This window comes from Echiichthys vipera, assembly GCF_963691815.1.
Source record: "Echiichthys vipera genome assembly, chromosome: 5".
Classification (NCBI taxonomy): domain Eukaryota; kingdom Metazoa; phylum Chordata; class Actinopteri; order Perciformes; family Trachinidae; genus Echiichthys; species Echiichthys vipera.
The window spans coordinates 20,285,904-20,308,359 of record NC_139830.1 but is presented as its reverse complement, the minus strand read 5'-3'; the positions used below and the strand labels follow the sequence as shown (position 1 = coordinate 20,308,359).

At 38.3% G+C, this 22,456-nt stretch overlaps 1 protein-coding gene and 1 long non-coding RNA gene across 4 annotated transcripts in view; one reads left to right on the top strand and one right to left on the bottom strand.

Annotated features, from left to right (window-relative positions):
* LOC310947760 overlaps positions 1 to 18,210 on the top strand; it is a 33,557-nt gene extending 15,347 nt beyond the window's left edge. Inside the window, exons 2-3 of the long non-coding RNA XR_014593227.1 lie at positions 3,432 to 3,570; positions 18,097 to 18,210. This is a non-coding gene — a long non-coding RNA (uncharacterized lncRNA). The remainder of the gene's footprint in view (positions 1 to 3,431; positions 3,571 to 18,096) is intronic.
* Positions 1 to 22,456, bottom strand: part of ncam1b (neural cell adhesion molecule 1b) — a gene marked incomplete at its 3' end in the record, with an annotated part of 82,430 nt that overhangs the window by 12,627 nt on the left and 47,347 nt on the right. For 2 of the 3 annotated variants that reach the window (XM_083914678.1, XM_083914679.1), the window contains exons 7-15: positions 21,686 to 21,846; positions 18,114 to 18,256; positions 16,308 to 16,331; positions 9,929 to 9,958; positions 5,679 to 5,829; positions 5,316 to 5,503; positions 4,796 to 4,892; positions 3,359 to 3,529; positions 2,655 to 2,783 (exon numbers count right to left, since the gene is read on the bottom strand). In XM_083914678.1, the coding sequence (XP_083770804.1) occupies positions 2,655 to 2,783; positions 3,359 to 3,529; positions 4,796 to 4,892; positions 5,316 to 5,503; positions 5,679 to 5,829; positions 9,929 to 9,958; positions 16,308 to 16,331; positions 18,114 to 18,256; positions 21,686 to 21,846 (1,094 nt within the window). The remainder of the gene's footprint in view (positions 1 to 2,654; positions 2,784 to 3,358; positions 3,530 to 4,795; positions 4,893 to 5,315; positions 5,504 to 5,678; positions 5,830 to 9,928; positions 9,959 to 16,307; positions 16,332 to 18,113; positions 18,257 to 21,685; positions 21,847 to 22,456) is intronic. The other variant, XM_083914680.1, reaches the window with a different exon arrangement.

Here is a 22,456-nt window from a genome sequence, read left to right as displayed (position 1 = left end):
AAAACTTGGTTAAATCGGCAAGATAGTAGATTTAATGCAAGCTAAGGTTAAACATGATTAACAATATGGAGAGTACACCGCACAGGGTAGCTATTGCTCTCAGCATGAATACGACAAACTCTTGATTGAGAACCAGAGTAAACTGCTGGTAGGAGCAGTTTTTTGCAGGCACATTGACGATGATTCTCTTGTGATTAGAGGAAACTGTGTTTATTACACACTTGATTTATAGGGACACATTCTAAAATAGGAGCAGTAACATCCCTTAAGGTTGGGCTATCAATACATCCAAGTGATGCTGATACTAAACACTCTTGACTGTTATATATTACCATGAATATCACTCCGGCTCTCTCTCATTTATTCTGCTGAGGCAAATGTCTACACGACTGATTAATGGGATGGATATAGACGTGTATTACATGATTGCATAGAAGCAAGTAATGTGTTGTTTAACTGTGGGTTTCTTCATGTAAAGATATCTTCTTTCAAAAAAAATCTGCAACAGTGAGTTTACCTTCTGCAGAGTGGAGGGGATCATCAGAACCATGCAAGCCAAATAACAGTCACAGTCACATGAAATGAAACGTGAGTGGTTAAAAGAGAAAGGACATTAAAGACAGAACACAGGTACAGGACATAATACATGTAAATGACCTGAAGACAAAAAAAAACATTAAGACGTGGGATCACAACAAAGCTTTTCTTACAAATAAACACAACTGAGCACAGAAATTCCTGTTTGGGTTCTCAATGTAAAAAGTGCAATAGACATGTAACAGACTTGACTTAGGAGACTTTTACAATTTGACTTATTAATCATTGATGAAAGGCCCAATCCAAATGGAAACATTCCCACGTTACACCAAGATATGGAGCCAAATATTTGCTCTTAATTTATAATATTGTCACTTCACCAATTAAATTCACAAGCTGCAAATCAAAATTATATTAATATTCATATTTGGATAACTCAGTTGTCCACTCAAATAATGTGGGGAAGATAAAATCTACAGGTAACAGACACAGAGGAGTTTGCATTTATAATCAGGCCATACAAGGTTACAGTTGCTAGAAGAATATACACATTTTGCTATGCTCTAATGTTATTATAAATGCAACTAATCAGTAGGGGTGAGCGGGTTATCCTGTAAACTAATCATCTATTGTCCTCTCTACAGAACAAACCTGTCTCTCCAGGGGAAAAATGAAAAATGCCATCTAGGGACATAAAAGAGAAGATATCAGGCAATCAGAATCAGTTGTCTGCACAAATGACTGCCTGAATCTCAATAATAACACTTCACTGGAGAGTTTAGCAAGACTCATTTCTGTCAGATTGCAGCAGAGAAGCATGAGGAAGAAAAACATTTTATTTAATGGATACCACATTCAGAGGTGGCACACATGAAACCAAAAGGATGTTTTCAGACATAGCTTTGAAAGCCGTAGAAACATGTTTTTCAAATTTCTATTTCAAGGAAAATAGTCCATCGTATTGACTGCAGTTTTTCTAATTCATTTTGAATTACTAAATCAAGGGACATCCAACAATGTTTTTCCAAGTTATAAATAACTATTAAAAAACACAACATAATGGATCTGGCCGGCTGTGTTAGCCCCGTATTAGCAATTATTGAAACATCAACCATAAAGTCAATAAATAATGCAGTGAAGTCAAAACAAGATAATGCTCTAAAAGTATACTAATAAAATGATATGAATTATAAAAATGTCTATCTTGATGTTAGTGAGGTTACATTAATAACAGAGATTTGATATTTATGAACAGCATTTCAAACCACCTAATACACAAAGTCAGTGAAAATGAAACTAAGAGCTGAGCAAAATTAAATGAAACACTTACTTTTGTAAGTATGGCCTGATGGATACAACAGACAGATGAGCAAATGGATAAATAATAGATTATTAAAATGAGAAAAATGAACATATGAGGAGATGATCATCGCATAGACAACATTGAATTATGTCATGCCTCTCCAACCAACAGAGGGGGCTAAAAACTAAATAATGGGCTCAGGATTCACTACAAGGCTGCTACTGAAAGGAATAATGAATAACTTTCTGTATCATATTCTAATTCACGGTTTGCGAGCACAGAATGGGCCTAATAAAATACTATAAGATTGTGGATTTGAAATGATTGTGGGGCTGGATCCAAGTGTGACCTGTGTGGGGAAATCAGAGTGCAATATAAAGTGTGAAACAGCAAGATGGTGTTAAATTAGCTGGACTAAATGACAAAAATGTTTCCTGAACCTTTAGATTTTGAGGTCACTTTATGAAATTACTAAAGAAAGAAAACAAGGAAGTCAGTGAGTTACTTCCTGCTGTCATTGTAATCCTGAAAAAAAAAGAAAAAAACTTGGAAGAGGACAAACGTTGGCTGAAAAGACACTGTTGGAAGCTTTTGTGACACTGTCCAAACAGTCACAGTGGCGACTTGTGTGTTGCTGTCCAGCAGCTGACTACACTTCAAAGAGTTTTTACAAATCAGTAATGGGATGGACAAGCACTTCTTACTCTCAGACATAGAAGAGAGGACTTTGTGTAATGTGATTGTGGACACGGGTCAAAAATGTGTGATAAAAGCTCTACAGTGTGCTGTAAACTATGCAACATTTGACACTTACGGACTGGCTTCGTCTTGAAGAACTCGGCAGGGCTGCTTTCACCTTCACCCTTGCCGTTGATGGCTGACACCTTCACTTCGTAGCCGGTCTCTGGCCTCAGGCCTGTGATCACTGCCTCACTAGAGTAGCCTGTGACAACATATCAGAGGCGGAACAATCCCTGTTGAGAACACCTTGATAATTTTGATTAGCAGTGAAACAAACACACTACTCCAGTTCAAACAACACATGCATAATTAATTACATCACGAGTAAACACTGATTAGCTCGATTCTCGTTCCATCCCAACAAAGTTTAAACAGATTAAACTATTTAGAAATGGTCTAAAAGGTCGAAAACCCAGATTTACACAGAAAGAGAAATAATGTATAGATTACTTTTGGGATTAGGATTACTTTCTATAAAGCCTATTTTACTGTTGTAAACATAAACATTTTGAATGTCTCCCAGTTTATTTTACTGTTGCAGTGAATATGAATGACATCAGCTGACAGGAAGCTAACAAGGACCCATGCTGTTGCCTAGCAATGGAATTCCATTTAAAAGGTCTATCATTAATAGTGCCTATTTCATCTTAAAATAATATTTCCAAATGTCTTATTCCATGGTTTACATTATTTTTTAAATCTTTTATGTAACCCTATATAATAAATGTTCTATGTGAAAAGTCCCACCATCATATTTGTTTTGATCTGTGGTCTTACCATCTTGGACCTCATAGACCCGGTGCACCCATCTGCCCCTGTCTTGAGTCCTCCACTGCGCTCTGTATCTCAGGACAGGAACACCTCCGGTTGATTCTGGCTCCTCAAACTGAATCTGTGCCGTGGTGGAGAAGGGTCTCACCTCACTGATGGATGGAGCTGATGGCACCTCTGGTCAAGGGAGGAAATGCAGTGCGATTGCAACAAAAACGGTAAGATTGCAGCACGCCAACGCTGTCAGACTCCACTGTTCCATTACGCTAACAGATTTTTAGGAGCTTGCAGCTCAAAATGCATCTAAAATCTGCTTCAGCTTTGCAAGAAATGACACTGAATGCTGAAAACTCCTGACATTACTTCAGAAAATGAAAAGGTAGGAAAAGCATTTAGATTCTCCTATGATGAACTGATGCACAAACAAGCTGATCCCAAGGCAGCCTAAAATGGATGATAACATAGCATAAAGAAAAGGAAAGAAAACTGTGAGCACCAATGAGACACCTTGTAGTTAGCACAACTAATGTTTGAATGTATGTAAATATCCTCATTTAAAAGGCATAGGCCATAGGTTCCTAAATTTTGGATTTCAGGAGAATAAATCTGACCTGTAAAGCACACAACTAACTGATATTGCTCTTAGTTAAGTTTGGTGATCAAAACAACCAAATATTAGCTCACCCACCAGTGCACTCTCCATTTGAGAGAAAATGACAATATTTAAACTATTTAAAACAGTGAAATTGTATCAGAGGACTGGTGGCTGTTCTGAATTCGCACTGTGCTGTGAGCACAGTTCTGTGATGAATCACTTTGATCTTCAAAATGAAAAGGCACACCGTGATTACTGTGGTTGCCCATGTTCGGTTTAAAGAGAAAAATGTGGTGTTTTCAATTCATTTACTTCAGATTGTGGTTTAAGAGTGCCATTATCTCTCTGCTTTCTGATCCATTTGCCTAATGTGTTGGTGAATATACAGTCTTTGGGATCAGCTGGTTCTGAGTTCCGAGTTCATGTTACAATGTAATGTTGCACACTATACCCTTCGATGAGCACAATAATACATTCTGTTTTTTATTCCTCTTAACACTAAGTGAAATCTCAGAGATGCTGCAGTTTCCAAACAACCAGAGGGTAGAAATGCAAATGTTTCATCTAAATCTATCATACACCTAAACAAACACTGCTCTGTGCAGTCTCACCTTGTGGTAGATGCTGTGGTTTAATCGGTTTTCAATATGGGTGAAAAATCTGTTCCTGAAGCCTGAAGCCTGGAAAAGCCTTGTAATTTAATTTATGTGCTACAATGAAATGTACCTCCACTTTGGATTGTCCTAAGCATTCTCATACAGTGAACACCTTACATATAATCGATGATACTTCAAATAACACACAAAAATAACAAAAGCTCTACAGTATGATTCAGAGTCACTACTCACCGGCCTGAATGAGCAGGAACTCTTTGGACTCTGTGCCCATCTCATTTGAAGCAGTGCAGTTATAGCTCCCAAAGTCATTTTCAGAGTCGGGGGTTATCTGGAGGAAGAAAACAACAAACAAATATATGAAGGGCATTGTACCAGAACAGATGAACAGACTTGTGTGTCAAACACTCTGAAGGTGACCTTTTTGTTTGTCCATTAGAGTAGCCTATTTTTATTTGTTGCTGTGAGCTTTCCTGCTGCTGAATTATTCATGAGATTTTTTTTTCCACAATGGAGCTGAAAGAAAACCCCCCTTCACTTCCGAGCTTCTATGCTCATGAAATCTTGATGACACAAGGGGTATGTGTGTGTATGCGTGTGCACATGGAAGGACGATGTATAGGTGCACAGTTATTTTATGAAGTGTAACTCGTGGTTTGACACATGTGTGTGTGTGTGTGTGTGTGTGTGTGTGTGTGTGTGTGTGTGTGTGTGTGTGTGTGTGTGTGTGTGTGTGTGTGTGTGTGTACTGTACCTGCAGATAGCTGGCTGATGGACTTCTGAATATCTTAATGTTGGTGGTGTTTGAGTTAGGGAGCTGCAGTCCATCTCTCAGCCACTCAATTGATACATCGCTGGGATGAGCCTTGACTTCACAGCTGATATTAACAGCATTTCCCTCCCAGGTATACACAGCCACTGCACCGTGGATTTTAGGGGCATCTAGTAGAAGAAATGCATGTCATACAAACTTTTCTTCTGTTTGATGGGCTGTTTATATAATCAGGAAATGCTTATTTTGTTCAGTCAAATAAAAGTGTAAGCCACTTTTACTACACTGTAATTATTTAGTAGGCTGGAGCACTTACTGTATATTGAGAGAGAAGAAAATACTTACAGCGGACCTCCAGATATGCAAGCTTATCATCCTCTCCAATGGCACTGCGTGCTGTGCAGAGGTACTGACCCGCGTCTGTATACTTGACATACTTGAGAGTAAGGGAGGACACACGAGCATCACTCCTCACCACTACATTTCCATCCAGACTCTAAATGGGAGCAGAAAATAGCTTGATTTAGGAAAAAAAAATAACATTGGCATCAGTTATTTTCCATTGCCATATTGCACATTTATATCTACAGGGCCCATTTCTGCAAAACGATGTGTGACCTGAAAAAAAAACTTAAAAAACTTAAGAAAGCCTGCCTTCCAAGAGCAAAAGAGACATTAGGGTAATGAAAAGGGCAGTCTGCTCTGTGAAGATGTGGAAACATAAGGACACGGTTGACGGAACAGGGGAGCTTATCAATAATAGATGACAGAAGGCACAAGAAGCTATCTAGAGCTTTTCACATGGAGGGCTTACCAAATATGCTGATGCATGATGCTAAACAGCAGAGCGTTACTTTACATGCCACACTAGCACTTTTATGTCGAAAAAACTTAGTGGCACTGCACATGCCAGATTTACTTTTAGTAAAATAACATTTTAGGTAAATCACTGATGGTGTTTTTTTGGTGTTGTATGTTGCGATTCTCTCTGAACACACATCCAGCACATTCCCCAGTTTAGTGATGGAGGGCACATGCAATCACATAGTATGTGAAACCAGGAGAATACCAACAGATGAGATGTTCAAATGGTCTTCCTGCTCTACAGACACCTGGTTTCATTCACTGGATATGCAGATTAACAAATCCAAACGTAATCCTGACCTAAAGGGTCAACAGCTCTTTGTTGTTGTGGTTGCTGCTGTCATGTGAGACTAAACTGAGCGTATACAGTTTCAGACAGACTGAATTCCTTCTTTTGAGGAAACATTCTCCTGAATCGGATATTACTAATTAAAACATGATAACTGAACCATATGAGGAGAGTATCTGATTGCGATTATTTTGACTCGCAATTTGACTTGCAATTGAGACATGATTTGTGATATTGGAGGGAATGATCATTTTGCATCGTGATTCTCATTTTCATTGAAAAATATATCAAAGTAGTGTGACTCTGTACCAAGCAAAAAAAATGTTCTTAAGTCCAGAGAATATAACCAGAGAATATAACTTGTAGTACAATTTCTGCAGCACCACAATACTTAATTCTGAAGGGTATTTTGACACATATTTCACCTTTAACAAATATTGCGCCCCCATGCGATTTGGACATGTCCTAATTCATATTGTGATATCAATAAAACTGTAATTAATTCAGAACATTAATACAGCAGCAAACAACTGTTTTTAAGTAAAGACATAGTGAAGTAATGTTGTCCTGAGCTTCTTCTTTAACTGTTTATTAATGCTGCTGACAGCATAGCAAACGTTCAATCTCAACATGTCTCAGGTTTATTGGATGGATTTGGGACATGCAAGGCTTTACACAGTACTATTTTATACAGTAAGCTTTGGTGTTTTTATGAATTGATCCTTTTACAAGGTGCTGCAGAACTGAATATTTAAGCCTTTCTATTGGTCGCTTTCATGGCTTTGATCCAAGCTTCAGGCAAAACAATGGGACGGATGCTTTTACACATATTGAATTAGGACCCAGTCCGGGCAGCCATGTAAGAGAAGCCCTCGTTAGTTTGTATTCAAATTCAATAGACAAAGCATGTCTGGGGCATTCATTATGTATAGCGGGTAGCAGGACCAGGGAGACACTTACATAACACACTACCCTTTTATTCTGACCCCTGTGCAGAAAGCATTCTCACTCGACCCCTGTGGCACTGCTTCTGACTTTGGCATCTGTGCCACATGCAACACTATGCACCACCACCAAGTCCTGTTAGCCAGTAAGCTCCAGTATTGAATCTTCTTTGTTTGCTCCTACAACGCAGCATCAACATGTCATCAAAGCCAGAACAACATATGGACAATTTCTCTACAGCCTCTTATTCCCCATATGATGCCCATTACAAATACCATCTACCAGAGGAAAATGATGTCTTCATTGTAGTTTAATGTTGTGATTCATCCATTTCTTATAACAATGGATTTTCAGTTCAAATGCAGAGTGGTTGTCTATAGGAAACATTTTTACTAAACATCTATCATTTGCTGACTTTAGTGTCTTTAAGATAGAGATACAAACCACTTTACATGTCTCTCTGAAAACCTTCTATAAAACAGATGGGGGGAGGAAAATAAAGACTTTCAGACCAAAGCCTTCTAATAAATCAGACCAAACTGACAGCACAGCTGTACAACAGCCAGCAGAGAAGAGAGACACTGCTGGAACATCAGACCATAAAATTGATAATACACTGAGGACATGTTAAACTCATGTCTCACCAAATCTTAACTGGTCCTGCATACAAATGCACCTTTCCCTGAATGTACCTTCTCTTCTGTGGGTTGTAAAATCAACACTCTGCGGCCTACGCACTCACAACATATACACTCAGCATGCTTCTACTGCCTCATACTGCCTCATACTCATACTCCGCCCCTGTGCGGTGTAGAATGGTATCCAGCAGACAAACTGATCAATTCTGAGTGCAGGTGGACTTAACCCCTTATCATTATATCAGAAAGTGAAAATCATTATTTTCTGATACATAACATAAACCAAAGCACCTGGAATCACAAATGTGCTGCAAATATGCTGCTAAAATATATTTGTGACCAACAGTTAACTAAAGTAATGATCATAAAATAAAACCGAGTAGAAAAAAATCTGTTTTTAAGCTGTCTGTTCTTGTTTTAGGAAATGTGGCGCTTGTTCTGGATCATCTTTATCTTTCCTGGAAAACTGAGAAGTTTAGGTTACTAGGATATACTTTTTAGGCACAGTTTTTTGTACAGCTGATCACAAATAGAAATGTTATAATTGAAGCATTTATTTCGATTATTACTTCCTTCTAGCTAAAAGTGTTACTTCCGATGCACAAATGTAACTGCAACCATGTGTAAATCACAGCTTTACACAACCTAGTCATTTCTGTCAGCATGTGTTTGATGAAAAATGTTCTCAGTCACCTCCTGCAGTGAGTAGTGTGATAGAGTTTTTCATTCTAAACATTTTGTAATAATAGAGGTTATTAATGAATGCATGTCAAAAATACTAATACTAAGAGATTGTTGGAAACAGCATATGTAAAAAAAAAATCCATTTGCAAAACTATTACAGAGAAAGCAGTAAGGAGTGAGGCGAAGACCAATTTACTTGATGTGCTCCCTGCACTTTGAAAATAAAATAGCCAGGCTATTTAAGGAACCAAATGGTCTAAAAATATGCATTAATTTCCCTGTCAAACGGTACAAAAGTATAAATAACAATGGCAAGCCTACTAATTGACCCTGCCACGGAAATGAGCTGATCATCGACGACAAGCTTCGTGAGAGCACAAATTTCTATTCACTTGAAAGCCAAAACGATAACATCTGCACTGTCCTCTTGTACAGTGCACTCATCATTAATGTTAGAAATTATAAAGTGTTTTTTCTCACCAATGTAAAACACATATTCTATAGTGCAGTAAGAAACAAATCTTAAGTAGGCAGCTTTCTCTTTCACCTTCTTCAGTTCCTGGCTCTGACACTCTGGGCTTCTTCACAAAGACATCTTTCATTTTCTCTTGCATATGAATTCATTCATCTTTGGTCCAACAAATTAGGACTATAAAAATGTACATTTTCTGATGTCAAAAATACATTTTGAAGTTGTAATCAAGAATTGGCAAAAGACAAGTGAGAGCTGGAGATGTGGGTGGGAGGACAGAGTAGTTTAGTTTTACCTAAACAAAATCCGCTTTTGAGACACAACCGTTACATATTGCATGTAAAAGAACTTGCATCTATAAATGATCAACAAAAAGTAATTATGGAAATCATATTTGAGCAGGCAAATGTCTTGTACTGACTTATGTTGTAGCAAATAGGTTAAAGGTCTGAAAGAAGAAAAACAAACATGGCTGAAGTAGAACACTCACATGCTAAGTTTATATAGAAACCAAACAAGTAAAACAAAGACATACAGAAAGCTTTCACTGGTCTTTTTGGCTTCTGCATCTTTCTCAGGGTTTCTACTCTCCCTAACCCTCATTTGATCAAGAACTTTGATCTGCGTCCATCCAGAATTGAATTAGACTCCCCTGACATGAAAGATGGATGGGTGTAGGAAAGAAGTCATGCATTTAGAATACCTTGTGTTGCTCGGGCCGAGTCCATGATGCCTGTAGACGACAGAGACACAACAGCAAACAAAAGGCAAAGCAATTCTTAGAAAGGAATCCTCATCCAGGCAAAGCTAGGTCGCTGCAGTCTGCATCCAAGTATTAAGTGCCCGGTTTATTTTCTGTACGTCCCCAGTCCCCTGAGCTTAATGTATGATCTTGCTGAAAGTCTACAGAACCAATAGGAAGTATGTTTTGGATTTCCCTGCAGGAGAAGCCTATTATGTGACTACAGGAGTTTTTCTTCTAAAAAAGGTGTATTTTTAGGTTGTGTTATTGTCTGTACTGCTCGCTGGAACAAGGCTGCTTCTAACCCCCAAAGAATTAAGTCTATTGGCATCATGATAAGGATAATGCTTACAGATAAGAAGGTTATTAGTTTATCAGCAAAGGGGTGAAACCATTATGCTGCAACAACAGAGTTATGTCGTCCTGTTTGGTCAAAGTAATACAGCATTTATTGACTCACAATCCATTTTTGAGCTTTATACAATGATGAGAATGTAAAACCCAATAAAACTGAATTTGTTCTCACACTGTTGTCCATTTGTGTAGGCTGCCCTATATTAAGAAACAACAGTAAATAATAGTGGGGTAGTGAGGGGTTTAAAAGAAGCAATTCTGTTGCAGCTCTACCTATATCCCATGCGGCACCTGGAAATAAATCTTTTCTTCCAGATGGCCTGTGTCAGATGTTCTGCTCTGAATGGTAATGGTACTTGTGCTATAGTCTGAAGAGTTATTTGTCTGCTTGGATTGTATTCCATGGCTAAAACAAGTCAAAAATGTGATTTGAATAACTTAAATTTCATTCTTTTAAAAAAAAACATGATGGCACGTCTCTCTGTCAGTGGATTTTTATAAATATATCTTTATGTCCTATAGGAATGTAGATTCACTTACTCACCAAAACTATATAATTTAAATAATAAATAGGGCAAAGTTATCGTGGAATGCTATCATTAAATGCCTTATCATCATGTAGTGAAAAAATCTCATATTAAAGCGTCACAGTTCAGTTCTCATGTCTTATTAATGAAGTTATATTTCAAATAATTGGATACCCTACATATTTTATATGTTACAAGCAATACGCTTTAAGTTACTGAGCAAACAAAGTCACATAAATCAAGATAAATATCATGTTGGTCATATCTTCCACTCTAATGAATACAGAATGACTTCATATCATTACAGATCAACGCAAACATCTGGACAGACAAATATTTTAAACTGTTCTAGTCAACATGCCATGTCAAGTTAAATCACAATGACAATGAAAAGCCCAACACCACAGGACGAAAAGCTTTTTAAAAAGCATGCTCTATGGATTTCATGACGCGGAAGAGAAAACATTAAGCATGACAATGAGATGTGATGACCCACATAGCAAAAAGGTGTTGAAGTATAACAAGAAAAATGATGAACAGCTATTCCATCAGGTGCAGCTGCAAGAAAATGTCAAATAAACGAAAGCAATCTGCTGGAATAATTGTAGGGCCATTCAAAATGGAATCAAACTAATTAACTCACATGGAAAAATCACCCTGTCATAATCAATGCTAGTGGCTTATACATACCACAGAGAACATATGGTGTGTGTGAATTAAATGACTTTATATCACTGACAAACCTAATTCACCTTCTACGATGAAAACCAGCTAAATTAAGGAGTTAAAAAGAGGAGATGTTACAGTACTTATTGGACAAACTGTGTACAGAGCTCCTTGTGAGAGTGTAATTTCACTGTGCTCTTAGGAGCATTGGAAGTCCTCTACTGTCACAGTAAAACATACTGTACGCCGTACATCATTATAAACAGTAGTTGGCTGCATATCACCACTGTGCTGAGATAGAGCCAATTAAAACAGGCAACCTAATAGTCCGGAACATCACCACCTCATCCGCGCACACACTCAACTGCAGCGCCGCTCCTGCAGTAAGTGAGCTGACAAGCATCGGTGTCATATCAGTGACAGGTGTTTGTTTAAGACAAAAGGACAATGAACAGCAGCAGATGCGAGCGTGCAAAACGGAAGACACCAAAACAAAATCACTCCTCCGAGCAAACGCTCAGAACAATGTATTGACGGCTCCCTTGGGAATAATTTTCCAGCCCATTGTTAGTCCCTTCCAAAGACAATTATCCTCGCTCTTTGTCCTGACGTGAATTGTAATGTCAGCTCGAAGAGGGCAATGCAGTGAAAGAGGAGACATACTAACAGAAAATATACTAAACATAAAATAAATGTACAGAACCCTGGTGGTGTTTCATTCACGCGGTGATGCCTGACTGAACCCGATGACTATGCATACTGTCATCGTCCTGTGTCATTAACTGCTGAGCCTCAGAGCCTGTGTCAGCACATGACAGAAAACTGACCTAAGTGAAGGAACCTTTACATCACCCCAAAACTGAGCTGGCAGACGTGCTGTTGTAAATGAGTAGCCTTTTGTGTTTGGAGAAAACAATGCTCTCTATGCAGTGGCACACAACGCTTAAAACATTATCTGTCTCAGATGCCCTGCCGTAACTGCACCCACACCACGTTAATTACTAATTTTAATACAGGAATTTATTTTCTCAGGTCCTTAATTTATAATTGACAATTTGTGTGTTAGGCCTTAAAAACACATTTGTATTTTGAAACTTTGTTTCTTTTAAGGAAACACAAAGACTACGGACATAAAGTGCCATCATCACCAATCAACTACAAACTTTAATGTACTTTTAAGTTTTATAATTAGTCCTTTTTCCACTACAACCTCCCTCTGTATAGTTAGACATTTTTTCAAGATGATTGCAGCTTGAAAACATTGTGCATCAAGCAGGATGTTTAATATGCATTCAAATAAGCCAGACATTCATTATGTAGATAATGTACAAAGCACGGATAAATACTTAATTTACATTTCAGTTATTAGACAGACACACTTATCTAGAGCGACTCGCAGCGAATGTATTCAAAGGAGTGAAGCAACCAAATACCGAGCATAAAACTTGATGAAAGTTTTAAAATAAATAAATAAACACTTGACTTTAATAGACACATAAACAAAAACAAAACTATCCCCAGATAAGTGCCAATTTGAATTTGAAACATAACTACGCAGGCATGCACCCACGAGTAAACAACATTTTTTGAAGTTACTCCTTTAATCCGGTCTTCTTTTTTTTATGTACAGTACCGCCGCTTTTCTATTGTGTGATACAGTAATCTCCCTCAATCCGCACATTGCAAAGCCCGTTTACTCAATAATTGCACAATGCTTTCGTCTGCCGACACTGAACATTTTGTGTGGGAGGTAATTCAGAATGAATTTTTTTCTTCCCGTGTTAAACTTTAAAACCTGAGACTGCGGTAAAAAGGAAAGTCAAAAGAAACCAGACAAGATTTCAAGCCAACAATGAATGGCATATCTGGCTGACTGTTTAGCTTTATTATATGATTGAAACAGTATCATTAATCCTGATCCTTTTGTTCAAACTTCTTACAGAAATTCAATATCCTGAGCTACAGAGACTGCCTCCTCCATCTGCTGCATTATACATTTACATGAAAGGTGAAGATAAAATAATTAAAACCTTAACCCATGGCTCTCTATTGTTGTTACTTTTGCATGTAGCTCTAGTGAAAGAGTCCATTATAAAGTAACTGACAGCTTGGAAAGGTTATAGAAGGTAGAAATGGTATGTTAAAGGTACCCTGTGGAGCTTTTGACCACTATTAGCACTATGGAACATGGTTTTACATTTAGGTCCACATTTTATTTGGGTTAATGTGCCATGGCATCTGGGTGATGCAGTACACACTCCTGCCAATGGTTTTACAAAAAAACTGCAACAAATGCAGGGAAGAAGAACAAGAGGAAGACCGCTAGCAAGTAAACATGGATGTAAACAACGCAGGTTTCAAACGTTTAAAGAAAAAGAAAAAAATAACTCCAGTGTGTTAGAGCTCAAAGATAAAAACAATGTGTTTTAGTGAGTAACATTGAGTGTAAACATAAACTTTATTTGGTTACAAAATACGCCACAGTGCACCTTTAAATAACCCTAAATATATTTCTTTTTAAGGTTGCTAAAGGCTTTATTCTAGCTTCAAAAAAATGGAAGAAACAACATGTAAAAAGTCTTTCTGATATTTAGTTTCTGAGGCTTTTTTTTTCAAAGTTGTCATAATTATTATATTTGGACTGAGTACTGAACAATGTAAAAAAAACAACAGTCCCTCCCAAAAGTAAAATGTTAACTGATCCACTGTATAAAGCAGATCAGTCCACAGTGCCCTGTGCAGTCAGGGAAATAAACGTATTATTAGTGTCAGTTTCCACATGTTCAATGTCTGTTCCTCATTAGGCAGTATCCAATTATTACACTGAAAGAAGTTGAATTTTTGTAAAACCTACCTATTACACACTAGTGGAGATTTTTTTCACATAACTCGAGAAATCTCTTATTTTATGCCACTGCATTTCCAGTCTAACAATGAGCATAGGAATTAATCTTTTTTAAGAGCATAGAGTTTCGAGCAAAAAAGTCCAAGTCCCAGAAACACAGGACTATTCAAAGAAAGAAAGCGCTGACCAACTAAGAAGTGAAAACACAAATTAACAAATTAAATGAACAGCAATTAATTCTGAGGATTCATCGCCACCACACATCCAAAATGGCACAATACAGATCAGTCTGGTTTTCTGACACAACAGGAAGATCTCCCATCATTATATTGAGAAAATTCTGCCCTTAACATCCTTTAAAGTTTACTCTAAAATTGAACAGCTGCAAATTTTTTCAATTCAACATGTCCACCCCAAACGAATGTTGTTTCAATAACCACATCATCCTAGATGAAATACAGCTGTTATGATGATTACAGATAGCATGACAGATGGATATCAGATGAACAAACAGAACAAGACAATTAAACAATTAGCAGCCATTTTCCCCATGCATTTATTAGAGACCCACCATGAACATCCTTTCCCTTACTGATACTTTAAAGGAACATATGATATCTGCATCTATTCTTTCTATACGCTACAGTCAGTAAGGCTGCTAATCATTTCTTTGACGACAGCTGTAAAGAGATGCCACAGATCACGAAACATACCGCAGACTAAATTGCAAAACACACTGCCACCAAAACACAGCTGTTCGTCACATGTGATTTCATGGTACATGTCATGGTGCAGAAAATGGATAGGTAATGCACACTGTAGTTGCCTGTTCCTGTGCTAGTAACAGAAAGCCTCTGTGTTATTTATTTCTTCAGCATTGTAGTCAGTTTTCACAGCTACGTTATAGCTTGCCAGGCAATGTCTTTTAATACATGTAATGGTGAGATGCAGAGCACTGAGAGTCTCTCCTCATCCATTTCAACAGCTTCAAGACCACCAAAGAAGACAACTTGAAGACAGAAGAGGAAATTGAGGTACAGCAGCAGGTGTGTTATAAAAAAAATGCTGCTCTTAGTGGAACATCTACACCCAATAATATGGCAGAGGTGTAAACTATTATTGTGTGCTGCGTCTGTCCAATGTGTGGCAGTGTGCCTCACCAATGTGGGTGTGTGTGTTTACAAAGAAAAAAAATTGGCCTGTCGTGACGTGCGTCATATGGTGACAGCGTGTTTTGCACTCAAAGGGATGCTTCACTCAGAACCTATTTTGAATATCAAACAGCCCTGGAGGCTCGACAGGTGGCACAGTGGCTGCAGTCTACTTGAAATCATGTCAATTACTGTGGATTCCAATTTTCACAGTTGGGAAAACGCCCATTAAACCTCTTCTTATAGCATCATCCACGTCTCCACTGGCCACCTTCATGATCGGTAAAAAAAACATCACATTCTCATTTTTGTCTGCAGGGTGTGTTTGATACTCAAAGGACATTAGGTGGAGCACTTTTACTCCCAATTTCCAAATGATATTGACATAAATGTTAGACAATCTACAGTACTGTGGAGATGACAGACAGACTGAGCTGGGCTTGAATCCGGTCAACCTCATGCTGTGATGTAAAGTTTGAAATGATCAGGCAACAGCGACACAGAAATGGTATTTCTGTTTTATTACATTAATAACCGTCATCTGATCTCATGAGATAGGCACCACACACTTTCTATCATGGGATCAGTGACGTTCTCAAGCTACATTTGGGGAGCATGCAGCAGTCAAATCAATTTCATGAACTCTGATGAGATCATTCCTTGGGGTTTTCAATAAACAGCTTGGAAATTTTCAATGAAAAAGCGGTAATTTGATTTCACTGAGGGGTTTCGTTAAATCTGGGGGCATACTTTCCAACACTACTCTAGTACATTTCTGTGCCACGTGGATTTCATACCTGATAGATCCTGTTTAGATGTGCCTGTAGGGAGAAAATGTAGTGCATGTAATGGACTGGCTCCAGAATTTCTCCATGAAGTACAGTATACTGTGTGTCTGAAGCTTTTCTCCCTCATTACCTCTCAACTGTAGCAAGACACCAAGGCCTCAAAGAAGCAGGCCATGTGGGTATTAGATGTACGAGAATACCAATCAGGTATTCATTGTTTTTGATGGACGTGGAATATTGTAGAAGACATTACCAAAGGACACAGAATAAAGGATGTAATGGTTGGTAAAAAAAAAAAAAAAAGCTAGCTCAAAACACATTTAAAAGATGGCAGCAGAATATCCAAAGATAATCACACTAAATTAAACTTTTCAATCCCCAGCATGAGCAGAATAATGATAATGGAGATTGAAAATGCTATACAAACACTTGATCATTCAAGTGCTCATTCTTGCAAATGCTGCACAAAAAGAAGCAGACAAAGTTTAATTAGTGCTTCCAATTGCATGCTTATTTTGGGAATGTTATAAATGGGTTTCTGATGCAGATTATCTTGACATTTGGGAAAACTCAAGTCAAATATGACTGTACTCCACTCAGAGTATCCCTGAGCTAATTACATGAGATCCCCTGGGTCATCTAGAAGGAGCTGCTAATTTATGGGGAAATAATCAGCAGCACATAAACCTTGAGGAGGGAACTGTAGAGGTCCTCCACCTGTGTATGATCAACATACCCCTTGAATTTGGGTTAAAGGTATTCGATTCCTCTCCTTGAGACACGGGTGTACTGCAGGTTTGTGTTCCGCCCTGAGTGTTACTGGTCAGAGTGTCCCAATTCCACATCATATGCTTATTCATCAGAAAAATATACTATAAGGAAGTTAGTGTACAAGACATTTACTTTTTCATTTTGAACATAAAGAAGGTGATGCACGAGATTAATAGATTTCAGTAAACCTGAAAATTCATATATAGATCACCATTTTCCTAATCTGGAACCAGACTCATGTTTCGTTTGTCCCCCTCATGTGGAGTGAGGCTTAAGATGATGATTGACAGCATCACCATCCAGTCTGGAGGTCCATTCAGTTTAGTTTCAGATCAAACTGTCAAACTAGGTAGCGCTGATCAAATATGACTCAATATTCTGTTACTGTGTTCTCTATTTCTTTCAGAAACACATTTTAGTTTGCTCCTTACTTGTAATTTGAGAAAGTTTGTGACCCGGCCGCCATTGTTTTCCACTAAGCAATCACCGCTGTTTCGTTGCTGTGATTGGTTGTAGGTCATGTTTCATGGCTCTGATTGGTTCCAAGTCTATCCACTTGCGTGCAGAAGCATTTTGCTTTGCACCATTGATAAACCCCTTCGTTTTTTGAAAATGAACTGAGAGGACCCAGACTAATACGCATGTGCGATTAGTTTTGAAAATTGCACATTCAAACTAATGTTAATAAACTTTGCCAAGGAGGTTATGTTTTCAGCTCAAATAATCTTCGTTAACAACGAAGAGAAGTATTGAAAGACCATAGACCACTACCATCATTTTTCTTTTTGAGCATGCACCAATTGGTTTTACAGTATCTAATTTCCCCAGTGTATACTAGTTACTTAAAAACTTAGAGGTAAGAATCCATGTACAGTATGCAACTGGGGAACATATAATATCAATCTACTTTGCAGCAGGTGTGGTTCATTAACTCCAGGAGGAAAAATTGCTTGCAGGACATTGGCCCTCAAGGACAAGAACTGAGTACCTAACATTTTAAATACTGTGCTTCAACTATCATCCGCAGAGCCTTTATTATTTTACCTGCTCTCCTTCCTTGAAGACGTCCTCACCGGAGCTCCAGCTGATGGTGGGAGTTGGATCTCCTGATGCCTCGCAAGTCAGAGTAACCTGCTCCTCCATTTCAGAAATGCTCTGGTTCACGATGTATGTGATCTTAGGTTTGACTGTAAACATAAACACAAAGTCATCCCTACAGCACTAGTATAACAAGATAAGCCAGGTGGTTTTGGCAGCACGTGTACAATAAGTAAACAAGCATCTCTGTGGAAGAGTTCAAAGCGAGGAGGAGGATCAGTAGCTTGACAGGTGATGGGGGATTTTTATGGCAGCAAAGCTAAATTTAAGCTCTTTCAGTTCCAGGAGCAGAGAAGTTGTGATAACCCTGTTTGGACCCAAACTTAATTTGTTTAACCTATCTCAAAGGAGCCGGTCTTCATTTTTGTTTACATTTGAGAGAACTGTCGCGTTAAAGTACACCCGAGCTTACCTGAAAAGCACAGCAGGGTACTACAACCTGGACATGAGCAGAGCAAAGCAAATTAAAGTGCTACTTCTAAAGTTGGAGGTTGATCATTACTCCGCGCTTTCATATTTTTCCCTCCACTAGGCATAAAATGAATGCATGGATTAAGCAATTGATTTGTCAATTTTCCATGTAAGCCTATACAATATAATGAATAATGTTTATTTTGTGATTTTTTGCACAATAAAATAAATTAAACTTATTAAAATGTTTTTATCTTAATTATTTAATAAGCAACAGAAACAGCTGTGAACTCATTTTCTTATTTATAAAAAAAATATTTGAACAAACAAACCTTTGTACTCTCAGAAAGAGAGTTTTTTTTTTTTTAAATGGATGGTAGCAGTTATGTTTGTGTTTTGCATGTTTTGCAATTTCTGATACTTTGTTTCTCATTAAAACGCTGGAAACATTTTCTAGGACAGAATTGGGAGCTGACGGGACCATGGGACAGCAGAGAAGAGTGGTCAGCTGTATTTTGATGTGTGTCAAAGTGAAGTGAGCAGAGCTGTTTCGAGTATTTCGCAGGTGTTTTAAAAAGCTTCTGCTTGAACCTTGCTGCCACTGCAGCTCCAGGCTGGCACTCAAACACCCTTATGTTTTTTAAAAGATATTAATGCAGAACCTATTTTTTGTGTTCAGGTTTATCAATTCTCAAACAATTTAAAATGAAAAATATTTTCTAAGTCAGATTCTTACTTTGAGGTCGTACATGAACACAAAGATAGAACAGTATAGATTATTTCACATGAGAGATGCATTTGTCTGTGCTCTTCTCTACTTAGCAATTTAAATCTAAATCAGTTGTGAGGTTGTTCGCGCATGTTGCCAGCACTGTCAATCAAACTAATCTAACACGCCCACGGAATCATGATGAAGCAGGCATTTGAGTGTTAAACTCATGGTAAATAACATTCAGACTGGATTAATGTTACAGGGGGAGAAGGGGAATTAAATATTCACAATGCTCCTCAGTAATTTAACTCACCGTTCCAGTCGGCATTTTAACCATCAGGAAATTACAGGGTATGGTCTGAAATAGACATAGACGTTCAGCAGCATAAAGCCCAGAGCTACACCAGTGGGGTACGGAAGAGGTGAAGGGGAGTCGAGGAGGGACAGATGTGAAGCAACGACACTGCACAAGGCGAATTTTAGTTAAAAATTGTACTCAGACTCAAAACTCAAATCTACAGATTCTCAAATACACAGACTTGAAATCTATGTATTGCTATATTTCAGTGTGACCGGCCCCTTCCGAGGATATCCTTATCTGCGATATCTATTGGGAATAAGCATCCATAGATCCACTTAGAAATGATAGAAAAAAGACCAATTATCACAATTTTACATTCTTTTCAGCATCAAAATAAGCCAGTGATATCTGTCTGTACATCCATTGCAAACATGAACTAATAACAGCGAATTGTGCATACTTTATAGTGTGCCCTGTGCAGCTGTATGTTAGAAAAAATTAATATCTGATGAGTCTTGGTATTGACAGGTACTTACATAATATTCAAGAACTCTTACCAGGATCAAGGGGAGCAAAACACATTCATACAACTCATATTGTGGGAGCTAGTCGTCATAATCGATATTTTGAGCCAAGGCCTCATTTTTTACTTTTTTCGACAACACTTCAATCCATTCCTGTCAGTGTTACTCTTGTAATCATTCTGCAGCGGCGATGAGCACCGTTGTTGAATTTTCACACAATCATTAATATCCTCTGCTCTCGTGTTTTAACAAGTGGCGAAATACATGGACACGGACAATGGCACAGACGTCTGCTGCTGCATGCGCGCTACAGATCAGCAGAGCACGTCAATCATAATCAACAGCTGATGTACGAATCGCAGAAGCTGCAGTGCTTCATTGTGCTGCACATGGTTAACAGGCTCGTTGCTGACAGATTGTTTGATTGGTTGATTGTTTTCAGAAGTTAAGTTAAAAAGTTAAAAACAAAAAGAAATAGGCGAACCATCTCAGGTATTTTGTTTTTAAATAAGTGCAGTGGATTTAATTCATGCTGATGTGAAGAGTGGTTCATGTGGATTTTGAAAAGTAACTGATAAATGACTTAAACTCCACCTTCAGACACGTCTTAAAGTATTTAAAAACAACGGTGCTATGATTAATATATTGTTTAACATGAATTTGTCACATAGAAAGTTAAAAAAAGAACTTGGATAGAGCTGGAAGCACATCTACTGTAACTCCTTCATATTGCTTTTTGACCGACAGGGAACAGGTTACTTCTGGTTTGCACCCCAGATTTTAAACCATTTCGACCAAAACCAGAACCAGATTTATTTTTTTTGTGCAAACTGGTTCAACTGTTACGAAATCAGTGGTTTACACTGTGCAATGCCTTCAGCTGCTGAAGCATCCTCGATTACAATGGTTCTGCGCAAAACTGGTGAAAACATGGGCTGGTTTGCTAGGTGGCACCAAGGTTCAAATCATTCTAAATGATTCAAGGTTCAAGAACTCCTGTCCCTGTTGGTGAAAGGGCGCACTTACACTGTCCATTCGTACCCTGCAAAAGCAAGCTTCACGGCTAAAGTCTAGTTTGTTTGACCAGTGTGAGTGCAACCGTACCGCGCCCAGGCACTGCATGCTTGGCAGTCACGGCCCGTTTGGGAGAGGTGGGCTTATGTAAAGCACGTTTGCACATGTACGGGCACGAGCATGCACACAGGTACGAGCACAAGGCTGACGGCGATCCTGATGTCTGCTTATATGCGTCTGTTCACCGCTACGGACATTTAAAAAGATGCAGCCGCCTTGTTTGATACGGTGAAAATTTTGCATCTGCTCGCGCTTGCATTCCCGCGCCTACAGGGAGTAGCTTGACACTCTACAGAACTACTTTCTAGCTTCTATCAATAGGTCCGAGGTTTGAATAGAAGCGCTCGAATGGTACATCAAGATGATTAAACACATCGGAGAGAACCCACCGTAGACCTACATGTTTGAGCTGGCGGGGCAGCAGATCGGACACCTGGAACATTTTATAATGGCACTTTAGTTCATGTATGCATGTATATAAAACGTTCTGCCTTACCAAACACTCTCAGACTGAGTTCCTGTTCACTTTCTCCAGCCTTGTTCTTGGCAATGCAGGTGTAGTCTCCTTCATCCAGCTTAGTAACGTCCATTAAAGTAATTTCTGAGCCATCGTCATTAAAGCTGTACTTTTCTCCTGCCTCGAGAACCACTTCATTCCTGTGGAAATCATAAGTGTTTGAACATCAAATCCATCTATCCACTCAATTTCAAACATCATTTTTGAACTGCGCCATTTGAAAAGCATTTTAACTGTTTCACTAATCACGACCCTTAGGTCTTTAGAAAGAAATCAGTAGTTTCTAGATCCTTGAATGACAAAAAGATCAAGTGCAGCGATGAAAAAATATGGTAATGGTAAATGGATTTGAACTTATATAGCGCTTTTCTAGTCTTCTGACTACTTAAAGTGCTTTTACATTGCTTTTCACATTCACACAGATGGCTACCTGCCCATCATCTAATGCAATCGAATCATTCAAACCACATTCACACACCCATGCGCAGCACAGGAAGCCATTTGTAAAAGGTTAAAATCTCAGAGCAGGAGATGGGGCGATATGTTTTTCTTCTGCAAGCCTTGTGATGTTTGGTGTTAAGTAATTAAGGAAATTTTGACAAAAATGCTCATGTATTTTCAATTTGTCAAGCTGGAATATAAATGGCTAGTCATATGAGAGGATGTTTTCTGGCCTTGAGCCTTCCATGATCACTTTTTTTTTTGGTTTTAATACAGCTTTCAACAAGTTTCAGGTGCTTTCCACCGTTT